This window comes from Xiphias gladius, chromosome 16, assembly GCF_016859285.1.
Source record: "Xiphias gladius isolate SHS-SW01 ecotype Sanya breed wild chromosome 16, ASM1685928v1, whole genome shotgun sequence".
Classification (NCBI taxonomy): Eukaryota; Metazoa; Chordata; class Actinopteri; order Istiophoriformes; family Xiphiidae; genus Xiphias; species Xiphias gladius.
The window spans coordinates 22,779,748-22,794,234 of record NC_053415.1 but is presented as its reverse complement, the minus strand read 5'-3'; the positions used below and the strand labels follow the sequence as shown (position 1 = coordinate 22,794,234).

Here is a 14,487-nt window from a genome sequence, read left to right as displayed (position 1 = left end):
TTTTAAGTTAGTGCAAGAAAACGTGTAATTGTACAAAAGTATATTAAATGAAATTTGAAATTTTTCCCTTTTAAACTACATCAGGTCATTTTATTATGTCCTCTCTGACACTGACGGACACATTTTCATAGAGCAGCTACTTACTATACATTTGTATGTTAGTTTAGTTTTGTCTCTCACCGACAAATGTTGGAAGCTACCTATGAATTTCAGTTTCACAGCACTGACAAACAGCCCGACAGCAACAGATCTTCCTCCCGGACTCACCCTTCTCGCCCCTCTTCTTCTTGGTTCGGTCGATGTGGTCTTTGAGCTGGATGCGGACCTGCCTCTCGTTGGGCTGGTCCCGGATGAACGGGTGTTTCAGCAGCTGCTCAGTAGGGGGACGCTGAGTGTAATTCTTCACCAGGCAGCCCTCAATGAAGCTGAAGAACTTCTTTGACCTGTTAAGTTAAAAGTTAAGCGTTGAGTCGAGATGCGCGCATTACGTATCCATCCAGAAGTCTAGAGAGAGAGTCTACAGACGGGGTGAAGATTAAAAACTTAGCCCACCATTTTTTGGACTTGAGTCGAGGAGGAGGGTTTCTGGGAATGAGGAAGAGGGCTCTCATTGGATGCATGTCACACAGTGCTGGAGGAAACGAAAAAGAGAAGACAGGCGAGGGATCAGCGACAGCCAAAAAACACACTGCAAAGTCAGACATTTTGGACTGAACTTGTTGTGTACTCATGATGCCGTCCGAATAGGAAGGAGGAGGTTAATCAGAAATTACAGTCAATAGTGAGTCGGGCTTTTCATTGTTATGTTGAGTTTAAAAAATTAACATGTAATTGTAAAATTAACTGTGGTACTTTGGCAAGATGACTTTAAATAGATACCGCCCGTGGTTCACTTGACCAATAGCATCCATCTTACACCACTTGTGTGTAACCCATCTGCCTTTTACTAATGCCACTACCTGCCATCCCCAGATAATCTGACCAACCCAGAAGCAAACGACAGAGCATGCAGCGCGCATGGGACTGAAACATGCCACGGATGCTCCGATGTTCTTCCGCAGTCATTACACCAGTTTCCCCAGAACGACTATTACAGAATGCCAGGCGAACCGCCGTTGGTGTGATGTGACCGTACTTACGGGGGGCTCCCTCCGCCATCTCTATGGCTGTGATTCCACAGGACCACAGGTCGCTCTGAGGGACAGAAGACGAGGTGAGTCAGATGAGCTCGTGTGCGCGTGCATGTCTACGTACTAATGAAGGAATTTCAGTTCTTACATTGACAGACTTGGAAAGTACAGAACTCTTATCTCAAATTGTGATTTCTGACACTTCCCGGGCTATTTCACAGCAACGCTTCATCTCGGAGACAGTTACTCTAAACTACGGTATGTGCCTGTGGGTAAATATGTTTTTTATTTGGTTGGACTGACCTTTTAATTGTGCACAGAAAACCGCAGCTTCGTGTTTTTTTAGGTTTTTTTTTTTTTTTTCTTTTTCAACAATTTTTCTAGAAAATCCACTTGGTCACTTCCACCTTGGCGAGTTGTCTCGTTACACTGTAAAAGAGCAGATCCGTCGGATTCTTACCCTGTAGTCGTAGGTGGCGTCTGGGTTTTCATCACAAGCAATGACCTCTGGAGCCATCCAATATGGTGTCCCGATGAAGGTGTTCCTTCGACCTACCGTCCGGTCCAGCTGAGCACTCACACCAAAGTCCACTGGGAGAGACAAGATCAAAATCGGTCACGACCGGTTCAGAACAGTTTCCTAAGGGGAGTGCTGTGTGTGTCTTATATATTTGGACTTATGTCAGTAAACCAACTAAGGTTGAAAATTCGATTGTCTAGTAAATGTGGGAACATGGTGAAAGTGCTCAACTTGTGGATTTTAAATTAAGTCCAGTTGAATACGAGAACCCTAAACATTTGATTAAAACAGTTCAGATCCCGTGCTGAAGCAGATTAACGTTGCCAGAGGGGTCGTGTAAGTCTCGGTCTCTAAGCCAAGTAAAAGATCCAGCCTCTTGCCCCCGGACTGCTGTTCATTGAAATTTTACTCATTCTCCCGTTACTTTGAAACCATGACACTTGAGTCCACAGTTCATGCCGGGTCCTGGCTCAGAGTGTAAAGGTCAAGATGCTGCAGTGTTTCGAGGCTCTGCCGCGCCTGCTTTAAGCTGAACTCCAAAGTGCTTTGTTGTGGCCGCAGCGGAGTCGTGTGGTTTGTACTGTGTGTCACTGGTAGGAAATAAAAAAGGTCACATCGAGTAGCTTGATCTAACACAACATAATCCAATCGAGCTGTTTAATCGGAGTAATCAGAGCGGGGTTTTTTTGAGTCATGCCCGTTAATATGGCATAAAAAAAGGGCTCTTTTTGTTTTTCAATAAATGGACAATCTGTGCTGTTGTGGTCCTGCAACAAGATGATTTGTAACATAATGATCAAAAGATATCTACAGTGTTATTTTCTAGTAAAATTACATGAATGTAAAACTTTGCACCTGCAAGTGAATGTTTAAAGAAAACTGGACTTTTACACGGGCCTACAATTGTGCAATCATGTGAAACATTAGAGAACAACACCGGTCATGAAAAAAAGCCCCAGCTGGCACAAGTACGGTGCTGGTGCGGCAGTAATTTTTCAGTGCAGTCATCCAAACCTCCGCGCATGCTGCGCTCCCGGTCTACAGACCCAGTCCGGACCCACCTACTCAACCAGAGTAAAAACCAACACATACCCAGTTTCACCTCAGCGTTTTCAGTCAGCAGCACATTTTGTCCCTTGATGTCGCGGTGGATGACATGATGAGCATGCAGGTGAGCTAATCCCTGTAGAGATCATTGAAATAAAAGAAAGAAAAAGAAAAAGAAAAATAAAAAACAGCAGCATTATTACGTACGCGCCGCTTCACAGAGCAGTTATGGCGAGAAAGGCAACTACAGGTAAGATTGAAAAGATGGACACTATTAAAGATTTAAAAATTTTAATTCGGCAACAGGACAGTTAAAAATACAGATGGACAAACAATGTTTTCTTTTTCAATTGTTTTATTATTTGGTGTTTTGAAATTGATAACTTAATGATAATTAAAGAGGGGAAAATTGTAGGATTCTTGCAATCTGTGTAAATATAGATATTTCAACACTAGTATGCCCACTTTTGGAGATGACCAAGACAACAAAAAGGCAGTGATATCGTAATGATTTTAAATGAACTCTGCTGCTATATAATCTGTCTTTCCCGCAGTACATGCAAGATCCCGTTCCGTTTGGTTCTGTCTTGTGATTTATTTTGTCCAAATAACCAGCTAAAACCCTAAACTCATTAAGTACCTGTGTCAAAACCACACATCCTATCGCCCCGCAGTGGAGTTAGCGGCTAGCTGTGAAAAAGGACTGACCCTGAGGATCTCTCGGGAGATGTAGGCGATCCAGTCCTCCTTCAGTGAGTTGCCTTTGGTGTTCTTCACCAGGTCTGTGATGGAACCTGCACCACAGAACTCCATCACCAGCTGGTGGAGAGGGGACAGAAGATACTGAGAGGACTGTGGACATTTAAGACTCATACACACGCCATCGTTTTATCAGTTACGGAGAACATCTGCTAAAAGGTGCTACACACAGCGTTTTACCATCAATAAACCGTTACCACATCAATTTTGTAGCGTAACTACCTTCAACAAATGAGACAATTACTGAGAAAAACTGTCGGGCTGTGTTAGCTTACACTTTGCATTTTCTATTTGTGAGCCATCAGGACACATCTGAATGGTATGGTACAAAACCCTTTCAGAGTGTCTGGTAACAGGAAATGCTAACAGCAGTATAAGGCCATGGGAAGAAAAAAAAAAAAAAATCACTGCCAACATGTTTACTCTGTGCAGTGATCGGAAACAGGAAACAGCAGGGCTAATGGGAGGAGTGGTCTTCATGTGAAAAACAAGAGCATAAACGAAAAATCCCTGGTGTAAGACAAAGACGTGCAGCGTAAAGACTATGGTTATAGGGCCGGGCAATATAAAGTTTATATCTAAAGGCAATATAAAAATATGAACCAATAAAATCCATGTTCCATGGAGGCAAGTCCGCTTCCAATAATTTGCCTCTGCATTTAAAAAATAAAATAAAATAAAAATAAAACAAATAAAAAATAATTACAAGCTTGTCATGGAGTGTGTCTTCCATGGTGACCCAAAGATACATGTTTTACAAACACACAATCTGGGCTTCCGAGGAAGCCAGTAGTCTACAATGATGGTCAATGCAGACAGTGAATATAAAGAAAATGACACTTTCACTTTCTCACACGTACACACACACACACACACACACACACACACACACTAAGCAGACAGCGTGAAGCCATGACAGTGGGGTCGTAAAGGGGGTCATGGAAGCAGGTGTAAAAACAAATACAGGGCCATGTTGTGGAGTGAGAGCGAGATCTCTCCTCTCTAGGATCAGCAGAGCTGCAGGGTCATAAAACGAGATACTCCTGCCCAAACCCAGCAGCTATAAATCTCCTGCTGCTGTTCTGCTCTTGTGCTCTTTTTCTCTGCCTCACTCCTCTGTGGTTAACCCTCTCCTTTTTTCTTTCTCATTTTTGCTTCATTTGTTTTATTCATTTCCTCTTCTCTGTCCTATTTCACTTTTTTTTTTCCCCCTTTTTCTTTTTTCTTTAAAAATTTGTTTTGCTTTTGTATTGCTCTCTTCTTCTCAGCCAGTAGGGGCTGTAACGCTGCGGGGAAAGAAAGATTAATGTTATTTAACTGTTATTGTCTGCAAGTAATAAAGTGTGTAAACAGATAGGGTATGTGCAAGCATATTAACTCTGTATATAGCCCCAACATACTGTAGCCGAGCCAACCTCCTTAACTGGACTCAGCACTGGAGGGTTTGTTGAGTGCTGATCGCTAATATCTCTCTAGTCCGCAGTCACCACTGACAGTCAAGGGACTTGACCAGGGAAATATAACACTAAGTTTTGGATGTTGTACACAAGGAAACACCTAATAATTCACATAACATAACATAAATCATGTAAATGCAAATAAATTAACTAAATTAATTCTTGTTGGTTCCTACCTGTTTTCAAACTTCATAACAGACAACAGACAATAAACCTATTTAAGGAACCAAAACAAATTTCAAGATTTTCCTCTTTAAAGTAAAATCGATCTCGTCCACTTTGCTCTTTGCTCCATTTTTCCACAGATGCTCTTTTCTGACTTTTTTTCAGGTTGCTTGCGAATGTTACTTTCACAGAGCGACATCACAAATTCAGAGGTTGTGATTGGTCAGGACTAGTTGGGGAACGATTGCTATATTAAGTTTCGGGCGAATTTCACTTAAAACCCTTTTGCCGTGAAGACGCTGCATCATCATTAATGGCAGAACCAGACTCACCCATAGCTGGTCGTCGTGGCCCGGCGGACTTTTTTTGATGAAGGCTCCATAGTAGGTGGCTATGTTTCTGTGGTGGGAGTACTTCTTCAGCATGTTGATTTCCAGCTTGATTTCCTCCTCTTCATCCTACAAAGAGAGAGAGAGAGAGCGACAGAGGGAGACCCATCAGTGTGGGCTTAGTGCATTCTCACTGCCTGTGAGACAGCCGGGAAGCATTTACATGAACTAATGGAGTGGGTCATAGCAAACAATCTACATCTATTTCCTTCCGGTCAGGCTGTTAAAGGTGGAGAGAAGGAGGAAGGATGGAAAACCGGCACCAAGACGTACTGAATTTTCGTGATCAGGTCACTTGGAAAGATGGCGACAGCGGCAGGTGATTTTCAAAATTCCCTTTTTGTTACTTTGTTTTTCGGTTTCTTTTATTTTTCTACTTATAGATCAAATTTCTGCATGTGAACGGCGGCTCTAGTTTTTAATGTGCTCCATATCCTGTTGCATTATATGTGCTTTGACGTGTATGTGTGCTTTATGTTTATGCTTGTTATGAGGAATTTACACGTACATTTATTTTAAGTATGTGGGTTCTACAGCTGAGCAGTAAAAATGCCAAAAATCATCTAGTTACAGCTTCTCAAATGTGAGGGTTCGCTGCTTTTTCCCATTTTATGTCATGGTAAATTGTACAGTCTTGTTCGTATCCTATGATTTTGGTCTGTTAGCCTTAAAATGTCATCCTGGGCTCTTTCTGACATAGATTAAGAAATTAATCTATTGACCAAAAATCAACCGATTATGAGAAGAGGCATCGACATTAGTTGGAGCCATACATATTTCTTTTTTGGCCTGTGTTTACCCTGAAGTTTTGCAGAGTTGCACTTTATGCTTTCACAGCATGACCTTTTGTTGTGCTGCTACAAACGAGCCGCCCAGCACAGCCGCAGTCTTTGCTGCTGGAAGTCAAGCAGCTCCGTAGAAAGTCTGGAGAGCGGATTTTTCTCGGGCGGCATTTCAAATTGGTAAACCAGTAAAGTATTAGAAAACAAATTTTCCTATTATATTGCGTTTCTTACACCGTGTTTGAAAAGAACCAGCTTTTGATTTTCACACTTCATCTGCATAGGATTTAAAGTTCTGGGCTTCCTCTCTGTTGGACACTTTAAATCGTAAAAGAGAAAGTATGAAGTACTGACACAGCTTAAAAGTAAAACTATCACAGTCTCAGCAACCAAAGCTATAACTCTGGATTTTTTTTTTTTTTTTTGCCGGTTGTTGGCTTTCAGTCCATCTATGAAAAACATGCTAAAGAGCCAAGCGAGGAAACGAACGCCGTCCAAACCAGTCTAATAAACAGACATAGCTCCAAACAAAACTGCAGATACAGCCTGAACTCGAAATGATAACCGAGCCAAACAAACCACCACCTCTGCCTCTCACACACTCAGGATAGAGAGATATATATATATATAAAAATACACATGTATACGTAGATCAAGTGATTATTTCTCAATCATTGCAGCATCACTGTGGCTGTGTAACATTTACTTGCGAGCACTTTGCATCAGCTGAGCCCGTGCGTCTGATCCCGCAGGCCAACTGGGGCACGCATGACACGACATTTTCACTGTTATTACAGCCGGTTTATGAGCAGCAGTGCGATGGGCGGCTGCGGCCCGAGCTCGTATGTCCACAAAGGAAAAGCTCTGACGAATCGAGAGGGGGACAGTTTGGCTTTTCACGTCGAGGCTCGCGACATTTTGGCAGCTCATAGCACAGATGTTAACAGCTGTATCATCCGCACTTTGGCTCCATTTGAGAAACATTAGATCAGGATTTGCTCCAGTTTTATGGGAAATAGCAAATGACAGTTCCAGAAAAATACACGGTATGGCTAAAAGTATGTGGACAACCCCTGTGAGGGGAAATTTTTAAAGCAAAGGAAAACTGATATTTTGGACAGTAGTGTGCATCCAATTTTGTGGCAGTTTGCATTTGTCTGGTGGACAAACACTTTGTAGAAGAGTGGAGACTATTAAAGCGGCAGAGTGATGCCAACTTGTTCTTGGAATGAGATGTCCAGCAATCACGTGAGTGTAATGTTCAAGCGTCCGCATACTTTTGGTCACAACTGTGGCTTCCCGATGGGCCCCAGATTTATACAGAAAATTACCGATCAGTGAGCACATACATTACATCGATGCCTTGCGTACTTATGTTAAACCCAAAATATTATATAGCATTTCTTCCACCTGCTCCATCCTGTCTACGATACCAGTAAACACTAGCACCAGAAAGATGAAACACAAGCAGCTAAACTAAAGAAACTCAAGAATACTGTAGTTTACCAAGCAAATCTTTAGACAAGTCTGAAGCATATTACTGTGCTGAAGTAGGTGACACCTCAAAGTTTTAGCAGGTTTTTCCGAAAAGAAGATACTGCATCATGCAATGGGACTAAAACAGTTGCGTTAACAGTTGTTAAAAACAGAATTCGACATGGAGCAGAAACACAAAAACCAGACTGTAGAACGTTAAGTTATGTGAGACTAGTCTTTCAACTGTAGGAGGCACATGAACTACTGGTTGTGATGCAGCTACAATTAGTATTTTTTCATTATGCTGCTTGCTGACTTGCCAAGACATCTACCGACCCCCATATTTATCACGGCAGGTAACTACCTCACTCCGCTCGCTGTCGAGCTCAGTCTTGCTGTTAAAACAGATACGAGTTTGTTTTTGTTTTTTTTTCCCCCGTGGTTTTTTGTTTGGTAACACAGGAAATGATTGGTGCTGCATGTTGGTGCTGGAAGAAATTTAAACACACACGTCTTATCGAGCGCTGCAGCTGCAGAAACCGCGGATGACAGGCAGCCAAGGATTCGGCTGACATTTCTGAGTCGGCCCCAGAGGTGAGAGGGCAAGCCTGCCAAGCTGTAGCATTTTAAAGATGAAAGATGCATTCACTGTCGACCTCTACATGTCTATAAAAACGCATGGCCCGCAGCTCAGTAAAACCATCTCTAAAATACAGAACACGCCCTTTTATGCTGTCAGTCATTTGGAGACTGTTTTCAGAGGATCAAGGTCTCATTTTAGAAGAACAGAATTGTTCATATGCTCTTGTTAGGTTCTGCCGCTAAGTATTTTTGCACTTTAAGCAGTTTTTAAACCAAGCTGGTTCTTTAGAGCATATTTCCTGCTGTTTCCTGCAGATAAAAATGACAGCTTGTTCACTATCAGCATGCAATAGACAGTCCAGCAGACCGAACACCTTTCAATATGTTCATGCAACGCTTGTTTTCTCATGAGATGTTTAAGTAAGCAGCAGGTTTTCATGAGAGGACATCGCTGCTTTCTATTTGTACAACCCAAAAAACTATTTGCCTTTTATTTTTGCTTTAATCTGCTGCTGTTTAAAAGAGCTCAGCAGGAGTTTTGACTGTCTGTAAAAGACGATGGGGTCAGTCGGTCAGCCAGGCAGTCGACCGATCCCTTGAGTCACCGTCAGCCAGCCTGCCAGTTGGGTACTACCTCAGCCAGGCAGCCAGTCACTTAGTCAGTCAGGCAGGCAGGCAGCCAGGAAGCCAACAAACCAGACTGCCGGCCAGCCAGTCCTTCTGTTAATTCACTCATCAGCAGTCATCCAACCAGTCGCAAAGCAGGTGAGTCAGCTGACCTGTCAGTCAACCAGTCAGTCAGATGCCTAAACATGGAAATGTTGAAAATAAAAAGCAGAACCGCGCAAGACCTTACCGGATACTAAGAGATGTACAGAAAAATCAAGTCACACAGCCACCAGGACCTTCTAAGGTCTACGGAACATATCACCGCCCACAAACTGTCGGTCATGTGAACGTTTTTGGAACAAATCAGCATAATTACAGATGCCACGGCCAGACTGAAGGAGGGGAAATACAGCAAAAACGTTCTTACATATTATCCAACATGGGCCGTGAACCGATTGTACCGATTCAAAAATTGTACTTTTTTGATACCGTTCTTTAAATGTGCCTTAGTTTTTTTGATTTGTTTTTTTTTTTATTGGAGTCTTTTTTTTAAATTTAACAAAATCAATCAGATTTTTTCAAATGAATCAGTGTTTTTCTAAACACAAACAACCATCCAAGACTTTTTCCTAAATATAATACAGTGTTCAATCATCAAGACTGTGATTTACATCAGGAATTATCTGATTGAAGTTAAAGAAAAATTATGCCAAGAATCTGATTGGGCTGCAACTGATGATTTCTTTCATTGATCATTCTGATAATTATTTTACTAACTAGACAATTAATCTTTTAGTTTACAAAATGTAAGAAAATGGTGAAAAATGCTAATCCCAATTTCCCAGAACCCAATCCCAGGTGTCTTGTTTTGTCCCGCCGACAGTCCAAAACCCAAAGTGATTCACTTTACATAAAACAGAAAAAAGCAGCAGTAACAACCTCATATTTGAGAAGCTGGAACCAGAGAATATTTGGCATTTAACAAAACAAAACAATCAGTCGACAGTCAAAATTGTTGTTTATTTAATGTTCTGTCCAATGACCGATCAAACCGTTCTCTACCGAGCTCTGCCAGCCACACAGCCAGCTCTAGACCTTAGTCTGCCAGAGAGCGTCCTTTTGATTCAACAGAGAAAACTACAGAAATACACACGTAAACACACACGTACACACAGAGCGACGTGTGTGTGGGATAGATGGGAAGAAAATGACCTGGAGGTCTGCTTCAGACAAGGAGACAGTGACATCATCCTCTCGCTCTCCCTCTTTCATATGTTCTCTCCATCTTGTTTGTGCACTGTCCATTTATTTTGGATCATTGTCTCTGTCCTTCTCGTCCTCGCAGCATCACTTTCCATTACTGTCTCTCCTATAATGACTTTAGGCCCATGTCCGTGTGTCCCATCATTACGACACCTCACCTCTCTCTCTCTCTCTCTCTCTCTCTCTCCTCTCCTCTCCTCTCTCTCTGTCTCACTTTCCCCGAACTATATATTCACAGTCAGTCGCTCAAAACAAGGCGTCCTGAAGCTACTCATTATCATTCCTGGGCATGAAATGGTGGGGAGACTCTGTGGCGGCCATATTGCTGCTGGAGTATTACAGCACAAAATATGAGCAGAGCTAAAGGACAGCCGCAAAATGGAAGCATAATGGAAAATGGAAGCCGAGTACGAGGGAGACTTTGGCTCTGACAGAGGCCAAGGGAGGTCAACACGTCTGTAACCGGCAACCATGGCCCTAGAGGGACTTGTTTCAGGTATTATTTTAAACCCTCACTGCGATCCCGAAGAAGCCCCATGCATTCAACCGCGAGTTCATCAGATTTAACGTTCATTACTATTGCCAAGTTGACTGTATTATTGTGAATCTGATCTCTCACTAAGTATTTCACATTTGTTGTTTGATGGGAATGAATGGCGACACTGAAACCTAAGTTGAAGACCATGATGAAAACTAAATTAAAAAAAAAAAAAAAGACAGAAACTACAGCTTTAACCAGTTTAAATATAATCCGTTTGATATCCTGGCTGAAAACATAAGCATTCAACAGGTGTGGCAAATGTGACCATCCTGACAAGATGAAAAATATGAAGTGTGACTGAAAGGCCATATGCAACCTTGAAACCTCCTGCATTTTCAGACTGTGGTCTCGCTGTTGGTCTGTGCTGAACAGATCGGGAAAACAATTTAAATTGCTTTTATAGGTCATGGATAGTAACACCTCCGCACTGGGTCCATCTGCTATTCGTGAGTGGTTTTCCTGCGTGAAGAGTCATCCAGAAAATCAAATGGGAATCAACAGTCTTTGTTTTCAAAGTGAAGCTCACCGCGGCTGTTCGCATTTATCCTCTCAGTAAAAAAACCTCAGGTTGTGATGTTAATTGTAACAAAAAAAAACGCAATGGAAGACGGATTAGGACTCAGGTCTAAAGTTTGTTTTTGATCTTTTAGAGTCCTGCTGAAGTGAGTGTCAATCGTAGCTTAAGGAGAGGTCTGCATTTTCTTTTTTAAACACAATTTTCTTAACACGATATTCACGTGCCCGTTCTCACCAGGTTTTCGCTGTAGTTGTTCCTCCTGTCAATACTGGCCACAAAGAGATCCCTTCTGAAAGCAATTTCAGTGTAGGTTATGGGGGGGGAAAAACCCCCCACGGTCCTCGTTCTTCGCAAAAATGAATTTTAATTTCAGCTGAAGCTAATGTGAGGCCATAGCTTTCTGAATTAGACAAATCGAGCGGGTATTTTCCAAAGTTAGTCTCTTTTAGAACCAAAGTCTCTTTTTTAATAACTTCACTGCAACTTAGCAAGAAAACACCTTTCAACACGCAGTTGAAGTTTAGAATCCATTTCTGCATGGACCCTGAACTTGCCCCCCATCATTTACATTAAAACTGATTTAGGAAAGGATCTCTTTGCTGAAAGTATGAACAGGAGAAATAATTACAGCGACCAATAACACTTTCAATTTACAAATGGACATTACTGATTTGTCCGAAGGTACAATTGCAAAAATTTGAACCTATCCGTTAATGTCCTGCTTCAAATCATGTTTTCTGTGTGAGGATGGATGCAGGCAGAATGGTTCATCTGTAAAGCCGCTCATGAATATGTTGTAGTAACATAGATTATTATACATCATCACCAAAGTTGTTACAATTCACCCTGAGTGGAGCGAGAATGTCTGCTCCAAATTTTGTGCCGATCCATCTAGATACATCTAGATATTCTAGATATCTCACTGCTTATGTGAAAACTTTGCCTGAAAAGTCATTAGGATCATTCTCCTGAATGTCTGGATAAGCTTTCATAGCAATCCATTTAACAGAGATGTTTCACTATGTACCGACCAACTGAGTGACATTGCGATTTCTTCAACCCTGCAGCTAGTGAGGCTACAATTTTTGTCAAAGATATGTAGACTTTGTGTAGATGGAGGTCCAAAATAGAGATAGAGAAAAAGAGATCAAGAGATCAGTTGTTTTGAGTTGGGTAGACACTTAACAATTCCATGCCTGCAACACCTTCCTACTTTTCACTTTCACACCTCTGAATGGACAGGGAGGGTGGGAGGTGAGAACGACAGACAGAGAGAGAGAGGTGACTTGCTCTAATGCGTCTAGTTTGTTTCATGTGCAAAATTCACGGAAAGATGAAATTTAAAGCTAGAAATTATGGCGACAAAAGCAACTCATCCCGGAGGGGAAGAAAAATGTAGAGATAAAGATGCTTGCCCTGGAGTTTTTCAACGAATCAAGATCGATTTTTTTCCAAATGAATCCTGCTGGTCAAGTCAACAGCGGCAGCGGGAGACGCTGAATTCAGAGCTGCTGCAGCGACATTGTTTTCTCACTCCGGTCTTCCTGTTCTTTCTGATTTCCTATCAGGGATTAAGATGACTTCACTCTTTGTGTTCTCTCACACACCCTCGTTTCTCAAAGAAAACAGAGGTGGGGACTGAAAGGGAGATGGCCCGGGGATGGTAACAGGAAAAATAAGATCGGGATTTGGGGGTAAAACAACGGGGAGACTTCAACAAACACAAATCACGGCACGGATGGAGATAGTAGATGGACAAGAGAGAAGAGAGGCTGAAAATGGATGTGAGCGACGGAGGTGAAGACAGAAGCATGCGAGCTGTGAGAGCCCCTCCCATAATCCCACTGCACTTCAGCAGAACCTTCTTAGAGGAGGGAAGGGGGACACCTCCCTCACGGACTCTTTATCTAAGTTCTCTCACTGTGTCTCTCCGTCTAAGGTTTCACTCGCTCGGTCCCTGCCCTTTCCTTTTTCTCCTGTTACGACACATTAGTGAGAAAATATTCAAACACTTCAGCAGTGTTCCCTATAGTAAAATGAGAAACACCGATATACTATCGACGGACTACACTGCTTAACGATGCACAAACGATATAACGATACTATTCCTGATCTATTATGTGGTTGTCCTTTAGGGACTGACTCCCCACTCCCCAGAAAGAGAATGGCAGAGTTGGTTGAGTTAGCTCAACGCACCACATGCTATTTTTTGGCATCAGAAGTCGGACGGAAAGACGGAAGAGATGAGTGCCGCTTCCGAAACACCAAGTGTCAGTCACAACAATCTTAAGCGTCAAAAGCTGCTGTGGATAAACGTGGTAAGGAGACGTCAGTGGTTTGGTGATACTCGGGCAACACTAAGTCCAGCACAAGACAGACTGCTGATGTAAACTAAATGTGTCTCAAAGGCCAGCACTTAGACCCATCCCCTGCGACGGGCCTGCACTGAAGCACTCAGCTTGAACTAAAACAAGGAACTAAGGCCGGAATTAAGTGTTTGTTGATGTCCACGTGAAGGTGCTCCAGGCAACTGTAGGTCGCACACATCCCCAATCTGTGCATCAAACAGGCTGACCGGTTAATCCGGCTCTCGTCATGAGTCAGGTTTGAAAAGCGGTTATAGTTTATGCTGCACAAGCTGTACATAGTATAAAAGTAGGACTGCAACTAAAGACGACTTCGATTATCCATTAATTTTGCTGATTATTTTTCACAATTCCCTGACGTCCAAGCTGACGACCAACAGTCTAAACCTAGAGATATTCAATTTACTATAATGCAAGACAAGAAAAGGGAACAAGTTCTCAAATTTGAGAAGCTGGAACATGCAAAACACGATTTAGTCTCAAGACATCGAACATTCTGTTGCTTTTATGTTGCAAAAGAAATGGTGCTGATACACAAGTGGATGAACGCAACTGACTGACGAAGGTCACTGAGCTCCCTATGAATACTATGAAATTTGAAAAGATTTGCACTAAAATTTTTAAGATTTTCTTTGTTCTTGCACAGATTTTCTGTTTGCAGCTCATTTGTCAAATTCCGAATCTACAGTACAACTATGGACTTCGAGGCTTAAACTCAACAGAACAGTAATCTCAACACTGAACTGATTTATATCAAAAGATGCATATTTAATGCACACTGAAAAAATTATGTTAAAAGTCTTCCATTCTATACGGCCCGGCCCTACCCCCGTATATCACTCGATGTCCACTTGCTCTTTTCTCCAAAGTGCCTGTTTTTCTGC

General features: G+C 42.1%; 1 protein-coding gene across 3 annotated transcripts in view; it reads right to left on the bottom strand.

Moving 5' to 3' along the window:
• The window catches only part of LOC120801420 (mitogen-activated protein kinase kinase kinase kinase 4-like), a 99,517-nt gene that overhangs the window by 34,927 nt on the left and 50,103 nt on the right, over positions 1-14,487 (bottom strand). For all 3 annotated transcript variants that reach the window (XM_040148407.1, XM_040148408.1, XM_040148409.1), the window contains exons 4-10: positions 5,411-5,536; positions 3,406-3,516; positions 2,743-2,833; positions 1,591-1,721; positions 1,140-1,194; positions 553-631; positions 268-443 (exon numbers count right to left, since the gene is read on the bottom strand). In XM_040148407.1, coding sequence (XP_040004341.1) covers positions 268-443; positions 553-631; positions 1,140-1,194; positions 1,591-1,721; positions 2,743-2,833; positions 3,406-3,516; positions 5,411-5,536 — 769 coding nt within the window. The remainder of the gene's footprint in view (positions 1-267; positions 444-552; positions 632-1,139; positions 1,195-1,590; positions 1,722-2,742; positions 2,834-3,405; positions 3,517-5,410; positions 5,537-14,487) is intronic.